The sequence below is a fragment of the Amblyomma americanum genome, chromosome 8 (assembly GCF_052857255.1).
Source record: "Amblyomma americanum isolate KBUSLIRL-KWMA chromosome 8, ASM5285725v1, whole genome shotgun sequence".
NCBI classification, from domain to species: Eukaryota; Metazoa; Arthropoda; class Arachnida; order Ixodida; family Ixodidae; genus Amblyomma; species Amblyomma americanum.
In genome coordinates, this window is record NC_135504.1 from 674,385 (window position 1) to 691,285 (window position 16,901).

At 47.7% G+C, this 16,901-nt stretch overlaps 2 protein-coding genes across 5 annotated transcripts in view; one reads left to right on the plus strand and one right to left on the minus strand.

The window, feature by feature from the left end:
• Window positions 1-422: 422 nt before the first annotated feature.
• Window positions 423-8,136, plus strand: Nubp2 (NUBP iron-sulfur cluster assembly factor 2). Of its 4 annotated transcripts, none has more exons than XM_077633598.1 (10): window positions 423-583; window positions 856-983; window positions 1,042-1,130; window positions 1,604-1,713; window positions 4,228-4,382; window positions 4,628-4,738; window positions 4,805-4,892; window positions 6,040-6,170; window positions 7,480-7,513; window positions 7,903-8,136. In XM_077633598.1, the coding sequence occupies exons 1-8, from the start codon at window positions 529-531 to the stop codon at window positions 6,162-6,164; spliced, it is 861 nt and encodes a 286-aa protein (XP_077489724.1). In that variant the 5' UTR covers window positions 423-528; the 3' UTR covers window positions 6,165-6,170; window positions 7,480-7,513; window positions 7,903-8,136. The 4 variants fall into 4 exon arrangements, with proteins under 4 accessions (XP_077489724.1, XP_077489723.1, XP_077489726.1 ...); XM_077633600.1 differs by having other exon boundaries at window positions 426-583; window positions 4,823-4,892; XM_077633597.1 differs by lacking the exon at window positions 7,480-7,513 and having other exon boundaries at window positions 424-583.
• A 906-nt stretch (window positions 8,137-9,042) lies between these two features.
• Window positions 9,043-16,901, minus strand: part of UQCR-C2 (Ubiquinol-cytochrome c reductase core protein 2) — a 37,912-nt gene continuing 30,053 nt past the window's right edge. The window contains exon 13 of the mRNA XM_077633596.1: window positions 9,043-9,189. Within this exon, the coding sequence (XP_077489722.1) occupies window positions 9,103-9,189 (87 nt within the window). The 3' untranslated portion in view covers window positions 9,043-9,102. The remainder of the gene's footprint in view (window positions 9,190-16,901) is intronic.

Below are 16,901 nucleotides of genomic sequence, written 5' to 3' on the forward strand. Positions count from 1 at the left end.
CAGGAACATACAGGATCTTTAAGCAGGAAATTGCCAAAGAAAATATCTATGATAATTGTAGGGGAAGCTCTTTGTTGTTTGAGGCCAGGACGGGAGTTTTGCGGACTAAGACATATAGAGCATAGAGCTACTACTATATAGAGTCAGGTACCACGAGAGAGACACGTTATGCGTTGCGCGCGGAGAGGAGGAGGAAACGGCTGAACACTTGATACTTTTCTGTAAAGGGCTTCACCCCACAGTGGAAAGCAGAGGGGCTGATTTATTCAAGGCATTGGGGTTTAAGGACAGTGAAGGGAAAGTAGATTTTAAGCGGGTAGAAGTAACCAAGCGAAGGTTATCTGATTGGTGGCTAAAATCAAGACAAGAGTAAAGTTTCATAAGTAATGGCTAGGTGGCTTGAGCCGCCGCCCGATTTAAAGGGTTCAGCCTTATCCATCCATCCATCCATCCAATCGTGTGAGAGTGCTGCACCTCTTAACGAACTTGAGCGCTGCCAGCTCTCCCTCTAGTTAATAGCTTAATAGTATGACTGAAACGGCTTCTGAGCGGCGCAGCCCGCAAAATATGGAGACGCAAACAAGTAAGTTGTTGAAAAGTAGACGTTTTGTGGCGCATGCAGTATAATAGCTGTATGGCGCATGCGGTTTAGTTGTCAATCGCGATCATCTGTCTGACGGGGGGCGCCAAAAAATGAACCTGGCTTCGAGTGCACCACATGTGCTCGAGCTTGGACAGGATTATTTCTCTGGCGCGCCAGCCTTGCTGCTAAATTGAGCAACTTAACGTAAATGCGTTACTGTATTGGTTGATTTCTTGGTTCCAAAGACTGTGTGAATTTATGTGAGCGTACAGACGCAGCTGGTGACGGCGTACTGCCCGGTGTGCGGCACATCGTCCTCGTGCTGTCCGGCAAGGGCGGTGTCGGCAAGAGCACGGTCGCTGTCGAGCTGGCCCTGACGCTGGTCTCGCTGGACAAGAAGGTATAGGCTCCCGTTAGGGTGCGCAAGTCTCGAGCCCCGTCGCCCGGTATGCTTTCAGGTGGGCCTGCTGGATGTGGACCTCTGTGGGCCCAGCATTCCCAAGATGCTCAACCTGGATGGCCACAGCATCCACCAGTGCCCGCAAGGGTACGTGCACGGCTGTGACGACACGATGATCCACCTGGGTGCACTTTCCCTTGGAGCATGTAAACTTGGCCTTTGACAGTACTACTGATCGCCACGTCCTGAAAGCCATTGTGTATATCCATTTGGTGAATGAGTTCTCTTGCAAGGTCGGTTGTTGTGCAGGCTTTCCTGCTAGCAGCTACTCTGCATTTCCATCTACTTCATGGCCAGTCATTGTGACAAAGAATAGGTTTGGGCATTCTTAAGCGGGAAATAATAGCACACAAAGGAAGACTGGATGACACGTCCACTCACTCGTCCCTCTTAAGAACAGTCATTGTAGCTTGTAAAGTGCAGTCATTACTTTTAAAGTGGGGTCTTTGCTGCCTACTACACCTGGACCTTCCACATTTTGTTGTGGGAAAGCTCTTGCCAGATACTCCCGAGGAGGAATTTAGTGGAATTCCTAGTGAACGTTCTTGTGACTGTTGCAGGTGGGTTCCAGTGTACACAGATGCAAGCCAGCGGCTGGCAGTGATGTCGATTGGGTTCCTCCTAGCCAACAAGAATGACCCCATCATCTGGAGGGGGCCCAAGAAGCATGGTCAGTTACTGTGGTTTGCAGATAGTCAACTTTCAGCATGCAAGTCTCAAACGGAGAGGAATAAACTGAAAGGAGAGAGCCCTTAATCCTTCTGGGTGGTCTGGTCAAGGCTGTAATGCTAGAGAGGACGGGCGGCGGCAGAGGCAAACGTGGGCTTGCCTTTCGCCTTCCCATTGTGTTGTGCGGTTGATGTAAGGGGGCTGATTTCGTGTACAGTCTAGGAATTCAAGCTTTTCGTTTGGAGTCTCTGATATGCTGCCTCTCAGGCAAGGCCTTTGTGAGAGCCTTTACAATCCTCAGGCATTTTTTGTGATTTCGGAATCAGTAGAGTGTTTGTTGCATGGTGTGAATCTGGGAAGTCGCAGTGTTTGGCAGCTTGATGTTGATGTAGCTAATTATTTCAGTCTGCACTGAGCATGAGCAAAATGTACAGACCACATTCATCCCCGATTTATGCAAGATTTTACTCATTATTTCAATGTAGCGCCACTTGGAACTTACTCATCACTTGCTAAATCATATTGAAGCGGGTAGAGGACGAATAAAATTCTGACACCAAATATGTATCGTAGCCAGCTCTGCTCCTTCTTCAGGGGAGACTGGAGGCAGTAGCGAGCGTCTTTAAGCAGGCATGGAGGGGAGCAGGAGGTCAACACAAGGACAGTGGTGTTGCGAAAGGCTACCAGTCACGTTGTCGGACTGCGGGGAGGCACTCAATGGTGGCTTTTCTTCTTTGAGCTGCAGAGCAAAGTCCCTGTACATATATTGCGGGCAGGTTTCCCCTTGTGCGGTTGATGTTGTTCGGGGCAGTTTGAGTGTACCAGGATTCAAGTAAGAGCCCTTTTTGGTAATTTGGTTTGGTTCCGAGGACGCTGGTTCCGTTGAAGTTCATTATGTTCCGCTACAGGGTTGCGCTCTCTTGCAGGTGTCGTTTTTATGTTGCCATATTCTTTGTTTTAGATTTTTGGTTCCGCCGATGTAGCTTGCATCGTAGTTGGCGCAAGGAATTTTGTAGATAATGCCTTGGGCTCTTTGTGGCCAGTCTTCAGGAACAGGTAGACTTGTGCGCAATCCAGAGACCCCCTTTCGCTGGCATCTCGGACATAAAGTGACGTATTTTGGTGGCGGCATTGGTTGTGTGTTGATTTCTCGGCGCATGTTGCTGTGTTTTTGGAGACATAGTTTTGCGAATAAAGTTTTTTGGGTAGCCGTTCATGGTGAGTTCTTTGAATATTGTGCTTTGTTCTTTTCTTCTGTCAAGTTCTATGGTGCAGTGGGTCTCTCAACTCTCCTGAACAATGACTTCACCACTGTTGATTTGTGGACTGTTGGGTGGTTTCGAAATGGAGTGGAGATATCGGCCTGAATGAGTTGGTTTGCGCTATACGGAGAACTTAAGGGCACCGTGTTTTCGGGATACGAGGATGTGCAAAAACTGCAGGGAGTTTTCTTTTTCCACCTCTAGTATGAATTAAATATCTGGTTCTGAATGATTGCAAAGCAGTTGTCGACATACCCGAGGAAAATATTTGGTTGTGGGTAGAATGAGTTGATGGCTCGTTCTCAATGTGTTCCGTGGTTACATTGGCTATGACGACAGAGGTGGTGGCTCCCATTGGCGTTCCTTTCACTTGTTTGTAAAATTCTCCTTTTGACGAGAAATATATGTTTGATAGGTTCAGTTCCGGGAGGCGGCACACATCACCTACACTCAGTGGGGTTCGTGTGCCGAGTCTGTTGTCGTGTTGTAGGGTGTCTTGGGTAGCGATTACCGGACAAGCAAATATGTTGACATGTGTAGTGTTTTAAGCTTAATAATGAGCAGGAAAAGATTTGTGAGGATGTTCCATGGAGGACATTGTGCCTACATTTATTTTTACAACACTAAAGATTTCTATCAACACTTGCGAGGAACAAATAAACACCATTCTTGAAAAAAACTCAGTTTGCATTGTGTATACTGCATTGTACTGTTTGTTCGTTGACGCTCAAAGCTGCCAGTACTCGCCTCTATCATTTTGTCTGTGATGCAAGATGCAACCGCTCTAATCTCGAATGATTACAGCCACAAGCGACTCTTCCACATTGTTCCAGACTGTTGTTGCTTTGGCGCCTTGGTTCCTGACCTCTGGACTGCCATCACCACTACATGGCAATACTTTCAATCTTCCTTCACAATGTCAGTGCCTCACAAGATTGGATTTATACGCAGAGCTGTTTGTTAGCAGCAATGGTTGCTCAGATGTGGAGTGCTTAGAATCCCATGAGAAAGGGTGACGCATAGTTCCGGCCATGTGATGAAAAAGGACTTTTCACAAAATGAACAAGAGAGAGCTGTGTGGCACAGAGGTGCGAGGCATCTCAAGTGACTGACAAATAGTGCCAGCCATCCCTGGTGACCACCACACCGAGGAGGCGGTGTCCTCATTGCATCCTGTTTTGCCCTTTTCCCAAGCTCATCTAAGTAGAGCCAAAATTATCTGCCAAAGTAAATCTACGTGCCCTTGCATGCAGCCATGATTCGGCAGTTTCTGGTCGATGTCTGCTGGGGTGAGCTCGACTACCTGGTGGTGGACACGCCCCCCGGCACTTCGGATGAGCATATGTCCACTGTTGAAGTGCTGCGGGGACTCAACCCTGATGGCGCCATCCTTGTCACCACACCACAGGTGAGGAGTCTCTCATGCAGTTGCAGTGGTTTTCGGTGTCCTAATCCCTTTTGGCCCACCAGTGGGCCATTGCCAAAGCCACCTTCTTTGAGTTGCCAACCCACAGCAGCTTGCAAGTTAGCTTTTTGTCGGAATCTTACAGAGCTCTCCCATAGCATGGATTGGTATTCATGACTGCACAGCATACTGACCAGTGATCCACGAGGGTAGTGTTGTGATCCCCCCCCCCCCCCTGTTGTGTGCAGGCACTGTCGGTGGGGGACGTGCTGCGGGAGGTGACCTTCTGCCGCAAGACAGGCCTGCCCGTGCTGGGCATTGTGGAGAACATGAGCGGCTTTGTCTGCCCCAACTGCGCAGTGAGTTGCTGCGGCCTACCGTGTCTGTTATGGCACGCTAATACACCCTTTGTTTGACATTCCAAGATGGATGCCTCTCTGCAGGAGTGCAGCAACATCTTCTCCAGTGGAGGTGGCGAAGAGCTGGCCAAGGTGGTCAGCGTACCCTTCCTGGGTGAGTTTCGCTTCATACAAAACTTTTCCTGGTCTTGATATGCTTGCGTACCTCTATTACTGTAGCTCTCTTTTTTAAGGCCTTACGTGCCCTGTTTAGCGAAAACCTGCGTATGTTCGAGAGAGAGAGATAACACTCGATGGTACCCATAAAACATGGCGTCCTCTCAAGGTTGCTAGGGGCAACCTGGATCGCACAAGTTTGACTAGTGGCAGCACCTGCCATCCCACATGGGCATTGTCACACCGCTGCACCATGACAGGGATTTATGAATGTTAAGTAGAGTAAGACTAATTATGCATATATTAGCTATCGCGCCATATGCCTTAGGCCTTAGCGCGCAGATCAGAAGGGGTGCGGCAGCGTCGCAGCAGTGGCTACGTAGAGCCATGCAGCATTGGGTGACCCCGCGTTCACAAAGTGAGCCTTGCGGGGGGGGGGGTCCCTTACGCCTTCTCACACGTAACCAGCTCTGGAGACTCTTTTCCTCGGTGGTTGTCAGAGTAGCAGGCAGTGTGTCAAGAGGGGCTTTTAACTGTAGCAAAGGAGAGACTCTGTGGCCGCAGAGCGCGTCAGATTGAATCTCATTTGAAGCAGAATGAAATGAATAATTCTGATTTACTGCCATTAATTTCGACAAATTAGGATCTTCTGCTTAGGTATGCTGTTATCAAGTGCACAAGTTTGTGATTAATTTCCATTAATAGTACTTTGTTAATTAAATTAAATCACTGTCAAAAGCCTTAAAAGGTCAAGGCATATTGCATCGATTTCGCTTCCTTTAATTCCAAACACCATTACATTATTCCGTCATCCAAAGCAGTTGTTTTCTCATTTTGTTTCTGGAGGCTGTCGTCACGGTTTAATACTACGAGTGTGGTCTTCAGCTGTCTTTAAGCCATCACATAACTCTTTCAAAAGTGCCTTAGTATCACGCCCACGATTGGGCTCCACATCTCCAGATAGCAAAAGTCACTTTGGGGCACAGCAGCACTACAGCAACACCCATAATAACCAAGGAAATAAAAATTACTACAGGCTTTAAGAATTAGATGTGGAGATGCTCATCTGGAATATGCATAAGAAAAGCCTGTTGTGCAACAAACTCTGCTGTTCTCAGCGTCAAAATGGTGTCACACACGCATAGGTCGGATCCCCTTGGAGCCCAGGCTTGCTGAGTGCTTGGAACATGGGGTCAACTTTATGGACCAGTTTGGCGACTCTGCAACGGCTGCGGCCTTCAAAGATGTGGTGACCAGGATGGCTTCATGACTCACGGTAGAGCTCCTACACTGACCCTTCATTTCAAACTGCAAACAAACTTCACATTCGCTTGGCCATGCTTCTTGACGTCAGGGAAGTGAACAGCTTTCAAGTGGTTAAACTCATCAAGCAAATATGAAAGTACCATGCCGTTTAAAAAAAAAATTCAGCAGAGACACTCAAGACTGCTTACGTGTGAGCATTAAAGTGCCAAGTTAGAATGGCTACTTGGGCTAGTTGGCATGACTATGCATAATTTATACAGACACCTTGCATTACTTTACTTGCAAAGAGCTTAGCCATGCTATGTTGCAGAATTATGAGCCACCACTGTGACTGCATGCTATGACTACGCATACATTGTACAAACTCTCGACACCTTACATTACATTGCTTGTAAAGTGCTGAGTCATGCATCATAAGCTGCCGTAGTGGCTCAGTGGTTATGGCACTCGGTTGAGTCAGGTTGCTGACTGAAAAGGCGCAGGTTGGCGCGGTCAAATTTCGATGCAGGCGAAATTCTAGAGGCCCGTGTACTGTGCGATGTCAGTGCACGTTAAAGAACCCCAGGTGGTCGAAATTTCCGGAGCCCTTCACTACGGCATCCCTCATAGACTGTGCCACTTTGGGACGTTAAACCCCCATGTCAAATCAGTCATGCATTGTGACTATGACTACACGCCATAACTACACAACTTGTAAAGTGTTGAATCATGCTATGTTGAGTTACATCTTGTCATTCATGTCTGCACGTGTTTTGACATCGTACACTGGCGTTCTGATATCCTCCTAATTTCGTGCTATAGACAATGGCTTTTGGGACATGAAATGCTTTCCCATTAAAACATCCAGTGTGCTGGGTCATCCAACTCTGGCCTGAGAATACGCATCTGTGAGGCGCTTTCTCGAGAAAGCAGTAGCATAATCAGACCACTCACATAATCAGCCCACTGGCTTCTTTTTTTTAAAACCTCCCGTAGAAACCGTGCCGAAACCGTGCACCTGACCTTCAAAGCCGGTGTTCAGCATGTTCCTGCAGTTGGCTATATTCAACTGTCACAAAATTGTCGGCTCACGCCATGATACAGCAAACACCTTTTGCAGCAGGGGCAGACATGTACTTTATCTCAAAACTTTTTTTACTCAGTAGAATGAACCCTGTTGATGTCAACGTTTCTGCAAAAAATGTGGGTTAATTACGAGAGTAAATAAGGTAGCTATTGCGTTGGATTTGGGACCATTTGGCTAATGACATTGCAAGTTGTTTGATGCTCGCAATAGTAATTAACAGAAACTGCCTTGTTGCATTTCTCTGTCTGGCCAGCCGTGAAGCCCCCATGGAAGGAAGTTTTTCAGATGTGAGCATCTCTTCCTCCTATTGTGGCATAGCGTCAGTTCAAATGTCTTTTGGGGGGTCAACACGAATGCATAGAAAACCACAAGTGTAGCCTTCTAAGCAAAGCATGGAATTTACAAGCAATGGTTTGAGCACTTGATTCGAGTAGTTGCCACTTCGATTTTATGTTAGTTGACAGGTCAGTGTGGATTTTACACTGCACGAACATGCTACTGACAGAGTTGACCGACTTTTGTTGAAAGAACACCATTGTTCTGCTGGCAAAGCTCACAATTTCTAAAATATTTTTTGGGGGAAGAGCTAAAAAGTAAAAGTATACAGTTGAAACTTGATCTCCCGATTTAACCAAGTAAAAAAAAAATGGTGATTTTTCACTTTGATGTTTTGCAGCATGCCACTAACAACAGGGCTGCAAGCTGCATGGAACAAAGGACTTGGCGGCGCTTCCTACGTTGACTTGGAGTCCATTTCATGCACAAGCTGGTTTTGTGGACTCTTCATATGTTGTCATCAAATACGATGCTGCTACATTGTTTCAGAGGGTAGAAAAATGCCCTTTTACAGAATAATTTGTGGCTGCTCTTCTCAACTGTGGTTAAAAAAGCTTGCAAAAGTCTTCCTCCACACAGCGTCTGTCTACAAGTACCGCAGTTTTACTTTGGCAACATTTCTGATGTAGCATGTACTTCTTAGTGCCCTATAAAATGGGAGCTTGGTTTAAGTGACTGAAAAAAAATCCAGATTAACCATTTCAGTTCATCATGGATTATAACTTGCACTGTGCAATGCATGCTGCCCTGAAGAGCATGCCGTGCTGTCACACAGGCAGAAATCTCTGCCATCACACAATGCAAAAAGTCCCGCGGCAGCACCATCGTACCCTTTTGGGCAAGGATGTTGCCGACTTTCAAAGGTGAAGAAACTGCAAGAAAGCCCTGTTTAAAGGGACAGAGGTTGGGACAGTTGACAACTGGAAATTGGCCCCCCACCAATGTTATAAGAATGCCTTGATTTTAAGCACTGCCAAACCACAGTGTAATTTGTACGTTGGAACCACCTCGTAAGTCAGACTTCCAGGGGAACAACGGCAGGGCTGATATTCTCAGCAGGTTCACACATTGGTAGATTTTTCGAATGTCGTCCGCTGCTAAAGTTTGAATAGTAGTCAAATTTTGTGGCACGCAGGCCATGCGTCAGCTCTTGGGGCAGCAGCGCGTCTTAATTCTGGCACCACTGCACCAATAAGTTGCGCCAAGCTGCCATGCCAGCCGACCAATGCAGGATTCTAAAGCAACACCTTCGTTGCTCACGGCTCACACATAGTCGCAGCCGACGCCGGGTTTTCTGCATAACAAGGCCCTTGAAGCAGCTCTCGCTTTAAAAATAACTGCGCCCCGCCCGCCCGCCTTCACTTGGGCGCCCACCCAGATTCTCCACACTAATCGGTTGCCGACTGTAGGATCCATGCAGAGCTTAATTTGACAACAATTTGTTGAATCTGTGGCGATATTGTGAAAAGAGGCGGATTAGTTCAGCTACACATAAAACAGTTTATTTTAAACATCCTGCAGCTACGCTTGTGAAGAGGGCCTAGACCAGCTCGTCCACACGTGGGGTCTTGTGCAGGCGTCCCACTGCAGCCATTGCCGGCTTCCCCTTGGACACCCGAGCAGCCACCTGTTGTGTCAGGCATGTGAGAAGGGTATAAAAAGAGTAAGAAAAACTGCACAGCAAATATTTTTGGTGCAGATCCTCTAACGACACGGACATTATTTGCAAAAAGAAAAGGCACAAAACCACAACTTGAAAAATGTTCAAACCCGGCCGTGGCATCTTTGATGGAGGCAAAAGGCACCTCTGTACTGTGCAATGTCAGTGCACGCACTGTTAAAGATCCCCAGGTGGTGGAAATTATTATTCCGGAGTCTGTGGCACCTCTTTCTTCACTCCTTCCCCTTATAGTTCAGGTATCAGCAGATATGTGAGACAGATACTGCGTCATTTCCTTTCCTGAAAAAAAACCAGTTTTCAACTTAAAACACGGCACTTCAAATCCATGGGAAACAAATGTGCACCTCCTTGGCAATCCATAAAAAATTACAACAACAAACAAACACATCAGCTTGTGACAAATACACAAACTACAAAACGCCAGTCTGCCGAAAGTGGCTGGGCTGCAACACTACCCTTGTCTCCTGTATAGCATATGCTTCACATCTAGTGCAGAGCTGTACAAGCTCAAGTTGAAAAAAAAAAGGGGGGGGAAAAACAAAGCTCACCTTGATGGGTATGCAAGAGGGGCTGGTTAGTATGCTATGATTGGCTCCTTTATGAACAAACCTATTAACCCTCAATCCCCAGCGGCTGCGGAGCAACTGACCAAGGCGGCGGTCAGACCTGTGACGAAATTAATGTTCAATCTCGGAAGAGAACAGCAGTTTACAATTGGTAGCGAGGTGCTGCAAGTGCTAAGGGAATACATCTATTTGGGGGCAGGTATTGACTGCAGATCCAGATCACGAGGGTGAAATAACTATACCCCGTTTCATACAGAGCAGGCAATGCTGCGGAGGTAGTGCGTCCATGAAACCATATTACTCTGCCACGTATCATTCGTTCTTGAAACTTGGATGAGATTTGGACGAAAACAAAGAGGTAGCACTGAAATCACGGTCGAAGCTGTGAGGCGCTCAGTGTAATTTTCAGTGAGTGTGCATTACTTTTTGGCGGTGGGTTGAGTGAAAGTGATTCGACCTACCAACACTATTATGTCGTTGTTCTGTGGCAAGAGGTAAAACAAAGCCAGAATGTGCCAGCCAAGGTTTGTTGCAGTGAAATGTGCAAGCGTGCGCTTTGGATGTAAGGCAAACTATGAAGCAGAAATGTGGAGGCTAACGAAAAGCGTTCAGCTTAAGTTAAGGACAACGAAGCGAGCCATGGAAAGGAAAATGATAGGTGTAACGTTAAGCGACCGGAAGCGGGCACAGCGCGTTAAGCGGTATTCACATGGCGATGGAATCCCCGCCTAAGTGACTGCGGCTGCGCACACGTCATTGAGAGTGCTCGTGGCAACGCAGCTTCCGCTGACCGAGGAGGGGACCATGCGTTCGGCCGGCGGTTTCTATTCTGTTTGCCCCCTCTGTCCTGACACCGGCACAACCCTGCAAGGAGGTATTGTTTTTGCCCCTTCAGCCCGGCCGCTTTGCTCATCCCTTTAGGCGGATTGGTGACGTTGCGCACCTCCTATCCACATCCATCTGCGCCAATGTCCCCTGTGTGAATACCACTTTAATGACATCCTAGTCTGAATTGAGAGGAGGCTTGGGCAGGGCATGGAATGCGAACACAAGATGACTGCTGGTCCTTAAGGGTAACGGAGCGGATTCCAAGAGAAGGCAAGCGAAGCAGGGGGCGGATAAGATTTAACAAGTTTGCGGGTATATGATGGCCGCAGCTGGCAAGGGACAGGGTTAATTGGAGAGACCTTTGCCCTGCAGTGGGCATAGTCAGGCTGGTGATGTAATTGGCTCAGTGTAAGCAAAACAGAATTTTTGACAGCAAACAACATTGCTAACACCAAGTGTAAGTAAGTAAGTATTAGCACAGCACTACCTGACGCTCGATTTCACTGAGACAACCTCACATTCAGTGGCCCTTACTCCAGACTTCAATTCCTAGAGCACAGGTGCTGAAAGAAATGGGACATGCCCAGTAATTGTCACAAGGCCATATGGGTCGTTTAATAGGGCATATAAACCTGAAATGTTCAGTGCAAAATGAACTGCTACCAACAGTCCACTGACACATGATTGGCCACGTGATCCCCTTACACATAGTATATTGCCAGCCACACTGTTGGCACCTGCCTGTCTTCACCAGCTCTCGATGACAATGTTCTCACCCCCCCTAGTAGCCAACGCTGAAACATTTGGTACATCTAGCTCCAGCACTCCAGTGAATTACAGCCAACGCTTGTTATAGCGAAGACGGATGTTACCAATTATTCGCTATATCGAAATAACACATGCATTTCTCACTTTATATCGAGCGGCAGGCTTTGTTTCACTCCTCGGCTTACTGGTGGTGGTGCGGCAAGCGTTTGTGCCACAGCAACATATATAGCTGTGAGAACAGCCGGCACACACTTGTGCCCCGGAACCAGCGACAGGGTCGGTTGTTGCAGCTTTCCAGCACCCATTTTCCGCTTATGCAAGGAAGCCATCCTAACTGGATGCTAACACTACGAAAAAGGTCTCTCCCACTGACTAAACTTCGTGCATCAGTTTTTGGCAAAATTTTGATCAAGAATTTCAGTTATATCAGAACTATTTCACGATTTTTACCTATTCATTATAACGAGGCTCCACTGTATAAATCGTAAGCGTTAATGCCTCAAAGCGACACACGGGCTATGAGTAAGGCCCCTAGTTTCTCGTGATTCCATAAAGTTGCACACCTTATAATTTTTCACGAAATTATGTGTCACCAGCCACATTTTTTTTTTGATGACATGTTTGTGGATACAACTAGGAATACAGTTAAACCCGATTATACTGAACTCAGTTAGACTGAATTATCCTTTATCCCAAATAATTCCTGAGCACCGTAGAGCTACAATGTGGATGCATAGAACAATGTATGGCTATATCGTACAAAAACTAGACGTCACATCTGACAGAGCCTTCACACAACACCGGGTGACTCAAGAGGCTGGCTTTCCCTCAATATATGTCCACGGGCTAGCTTCCCTGCAGGTTCAGCCAAACTTAAGACAAATCTGGTCGACTGAAGACACTGGCTTTCCCTCAGCCCACCTCCGAAGGTTAGCTTTCCCGCATGGACTGCGGGTGCTATTGGTAGTAAATAGTACGTGCAGACCAATGACGACATGGATTTTCTGTGATGTAGGCAGCAAACACGTATCAAGCCAACGAGAATATGAGTTTTTAAAAAAGCCGTCTGTTGTGCCTGCACTAGCATGCAGTTTGCAAGTTTGGTGCTGCCATCAGCAAAACATCCCTTTTTTCATCAAACTAGAAATTATCAAGAGTTGAACGAGGTCAGTAGAAATCTCAAGTTGCTCGCCACGAACATGGATGGATGAATGAAACTTGGACCACTCGCGACTTACAGGTCCAATCGAAGAGCGTGGATAACCCTTAAAACATTTTATCAAGTTCCTGAAGGCTTGCAACGACAGCCCGATAGGCCAAGATCACTACACTGGTGCCCATCGCTATGGTGCTAGTTCCAGCAACATTGCACTTCGCATCCTGCTGCTGTGTGCATCTCGCGAGAGGGGAGGTGTTGTCAAGGAGACACCGTGGCGCTGAGGGAGTTATCTTCTCTGCGGAAGGGCTGCTTTGTCTTCACGGAGGAGAAAGGCTGTTGTGACAGTGCATCGAGGCTTTGCTTGCATTTGAACCCCGTTGGCCGACGGGCACCACCTTTAGCAGGCTGCTAGGTCGTTCCAAACTGGGCTTGGTCCGCGAGGGGGGTTTACAGAGCTTCTCCCAAGTGTACATCCCGAAAGAAAGCCAGGGATGCTTGGACCCATTTTTACCGGTGAGTGTCCGCCGGAGGGTTCCGAACTTCCTGCAGCCGAGACGGGTGCCCAAACCATTGGGCCACGGCTGCGGTGCTTCAACCCTTCGATCTGGGGATAATCAGTGTGGTGAAGGAAGGAAGGTTGGTTTTAAGAAACGTCTGATTAAATGGCTCCTGTAGGACCCAAGGACTGGAAGACACCCAAGAATCGACCTCTTAGGCAGACTGCCTGCACTAAGTTGGTTGTGGAATGATGTCAAAAACGAAACTATGATTTGCTTTCAACATTCTCCTGGTCTCTGCGTTATTGGAGAAGACAAAACGAATTCTTTGTCAGGTGAGCTCGACACAGCCGTTGCGGGTTTTGATTTGTAGAAGCAGTTGTCCGAATCTGCTGGTGCTATTTGTGATGGGGCAGTGGTAGACAACATTATCTCCGCGGACGACAACACAGAGACCATGAGAAAGCTTGCAGACGAAGACATCATTGCCAACGTCACGGATAACCAGGACACCACTGATGACAATTAGTGCCCACATGCTCGATGCGCTCAGCAAGGCTCGTCACTATTGCACGTCGACAGAAGGCCCTCTGGAGTCCATCGATAACACTGAGAAATGTGTTCTCTCTGAAGATGGAGGAACACTATACTATTGTGCTTGGTAATCTGCACGCAGTAAGTGGCTATCATAGAAATACCGTATACAGTAAAACCTCGTTACTACGAACATCAGATTAACAAAATTTTGAGATTTACGAATTTTTTTAAAATCCCCGCCAAAATGCCTATATTTTAAATGTAGAAAACTTTCAGTACTACGAATTTCAAATTACCGAATATTTCAGAATAACGTATGCAATTTAATCTCGCAATCATCGCAAGATGCTTCGTTATTGCGAAGTTCCGTCAAAGTTTCGTACGAAATCCCTGAAGTTGACGCCTATCATCATCATCCGAAGCAGCAGCTATGCGCTGGGGAACCCGTTGCAACGGATACAGCCCCAGCGGCATCGGCATCAACGCTAGTGTCGCGTTGAATGAATATAGGCTAGGCGGCGCAAGCTGCCGCCCGATACAAAGGGTAAGGCCATTATCACCCATTCAGCGTGTGGTCGCATACTGCGCCATAGTCTTAAGCCTATTCAGCGCAGTGTTACCACGTCGACAGCGAACGGTAGGATCTGCAAAGTTATCGGCGCTGTGATTGTGTTGTGCATTAGCTTTGCTGACAATTTCTCCTGGCCCCCGCGTTAAAAAGAAGCGACGCCAGTTTTCGCTTAAAGAAAAAGCGCACATTCTGTTGCAGCTGAATGCTGGAATAAAGCAAGTGGACTTGATGATGAAGATGATTATGGATTTTTATGGCGCAAGGGCAGCTATGGCCAAAGAGCGCCATGTCACAAGGTATTTTTTCTTTTTCTCAAGGTGGGGTCAAAGACCCATTTCCCAAGCATTTCACCCTAAATAAGCCGAGCACCAGACCAGGGGAAAGCTTGTACCCATTGTATCACCGGTGGGTACCCGGCGGCACTGGGGATCGAACCCCGCACCTCCCGCATACGAGGCGGATGCTCAACCACTTGGCCACCGCTGCGGTGGACTTGTGCAGGGAGCTTGACATCACACAGTCAACAAATGCAACGATGCTCAAAGATCGGGACAAGATCATAAAACTACATCGAGAGTCGCTCCCTCAAGAAAACGTCTGCGGCTGGGCAACTACCGTGGACAGCGACTTTCGAATTATGTGGACAGCGACAGCGTGGCGGCTACATCCGCGGAGCTCACTACTGAAGACATCGTGAATCAAGTGCGTGAGCAAGAAGAATGTAGTAGCGACGAAGACGATGCCGACACTGGATCAGAGCACGAACAGGAAGAGATTGTTTCCGGCTCGGATGTCCTAGTCTTTCTAGAGAAGACCCGATCATTCCTCGGGCGCTGCAAAGATGTCCCCGATGACGTGCACAGGAAAGTCGAGGATGTGGAGGCGTTCGTCCTGCAGCGCTTGTCATCTACTCGCCAGAAGAAGATAACAGACTTCTTAAAGCAATAAATTGTGGTTAAACTGTGCCCAGCGTTATTGTTTATTAGTTACTTACCAATACGTAAATCTGCTGCAAAGGTACGTAATTTTAGTTCTTGTGATGCATTACTGACATGAAAATGAAGGTTTTTCAGTACTATGATATTTCAAAATAACGAACTAAATTCGGCGGTCCCGTGAAGTTCGTTGTAACGAGATTCTACTGTAAACGCCCATCGCCAGAGAGGAAGTCACCGCGGCAATGAGAGCCATTACGAAAAACACAGCGGCAGGAGCAGATAGAATTAGAAACTCTCTCATAAGAAATTTAAGCGACGAAGCGGTGGACCAGTTGACGGCCTACCTAAACAGACTATAGGAAGACGGAAAGATACCAGCTGAGTGGAAGCATGCCGTAGTAGTCATGATCCCCAAACCAGGCAAGAAGCTGCAGATCGAGAACCTCGGACCAATCTCTCTCACTTCTTGCCTGGGAAAACTGTACGAGAGGATCGTCGCGAAACGCATCCAGCAACACCTAGAAAACAAGAGGCTCTACCCGGATATCATGTACGGCTTCAGGGCGAACCTCTCGACGCAGGACGTACTTCTGCAGCTTAAAGAAGAAGTCCTGGAGACAATGCCCAAACAAGGGGAGAACGTAGTCATGGCACTCGACATAAGAGGTGCCTTTGACAACGTCGGCCACGCCTCTATAATGGAGGGGCTAAACAACACCGACTGCGGAAGAAGAATCCACGACTATGTCAAACATTTCTTGACCAACAGAACGGCCACGGTGGGACTAGGGGAGTTGAGGAGTGACGTCTTCACCACCCCAAGCAAAGGAACACCCCAAGGCTCGGTCACCTCGCCCATACTCTTTAATGTGGCGATGATCGGCCTAGCGAGAAGACTCAGCAGAATCCAGGACATCTAGCACGCTATGTACGCAGACGACATCACGGTCTGGGTGAACCATGGATCCCTGGGGGAAAAGCAAGAACTGGTACAACGAGCAGCAAAATGCGTTGAAAGATACGTGAAGAAAAGAGGACTAGCCTGCTCTACAGAAAAGTCCGAACTATTGAGGGCAGGAAGACATCCCACCGACGCGCCGCTCGAAGTGAAACTAGAGGGGCAAAACATCCAGGAGAAAAACATGATGAGTCCTAGGGATGTGGCTGCAAGCAAGCAGAAAATGCAGCCACACACTCTGGCTGCTCGGCAAGTCGGCCGAACAGGTAGGCAGAATGATAACCAGAGTCTCCAACCAAAGACATGGAATGAAAGAAGACACGCTAAAACTAGTAAGAAGCCTCATAGTCAGTAGGGTCATCTACTCGCTGCCATACCACCCCATGATCAAAAGCGAAATGGAACAGGCAGAGACAATCCTAAGGAAGGCCTACAAGACGGCACTCCACCTACCAAGAAACACATCGAATGAGAAGCTGCTACAGCTAGGAATCAGCAACACCTTTGTGGAGCTGGCAGAAGCACAGCACGAAGCACAGCTGCAACGACTCAGAAACACGGCTGCAGGAAGAGCGCTCCTGACAAGGTTGGGTCGCGACCCAAGGGGGCATCTCGATCGATCCGCCGATATACCCGACGAGATCCGTAAAACCCTGTAGGTCAATCCCATTCCGAAAAACATGGACCCAAATCTCCACGCGGCCAGGAGACAGGCGCGAGCAGATTATGTGGAGAGGTACTTAGCCAAATTAGAAAACACAGTCTTCACGGATGCAACCATGTATCCATGGAATAGACGCGAAAGCTACTACAAGACAGCTTCGGTGGTAGTTGAT

Excerpts from the sequence above, each read along its gene's own strand:
- Nubp2 (XM_077633598.1), top strand. The coding sequence starts at position 529 with ATGACTGAAACGGCTTCTGAGCGGCGCAGCCCGCAAAATATGGAGACG. Across the intron at positions 1,714-4,227 it reads GAGGGGGCCCAAGAAGCATG|CCATGATTCGGCAGTTTCTG; the intron begins GTCAGTTACTGT and ends CCTTGCATGCAG. Across the intron at positions 4,893-6,039 it reads GGTCAGCGTACCCTTCCTGG|GTCGGATCCCCTTGGAGCCC; the intron begins GTGAGTTTCGCT and ends ACACACGCATAG.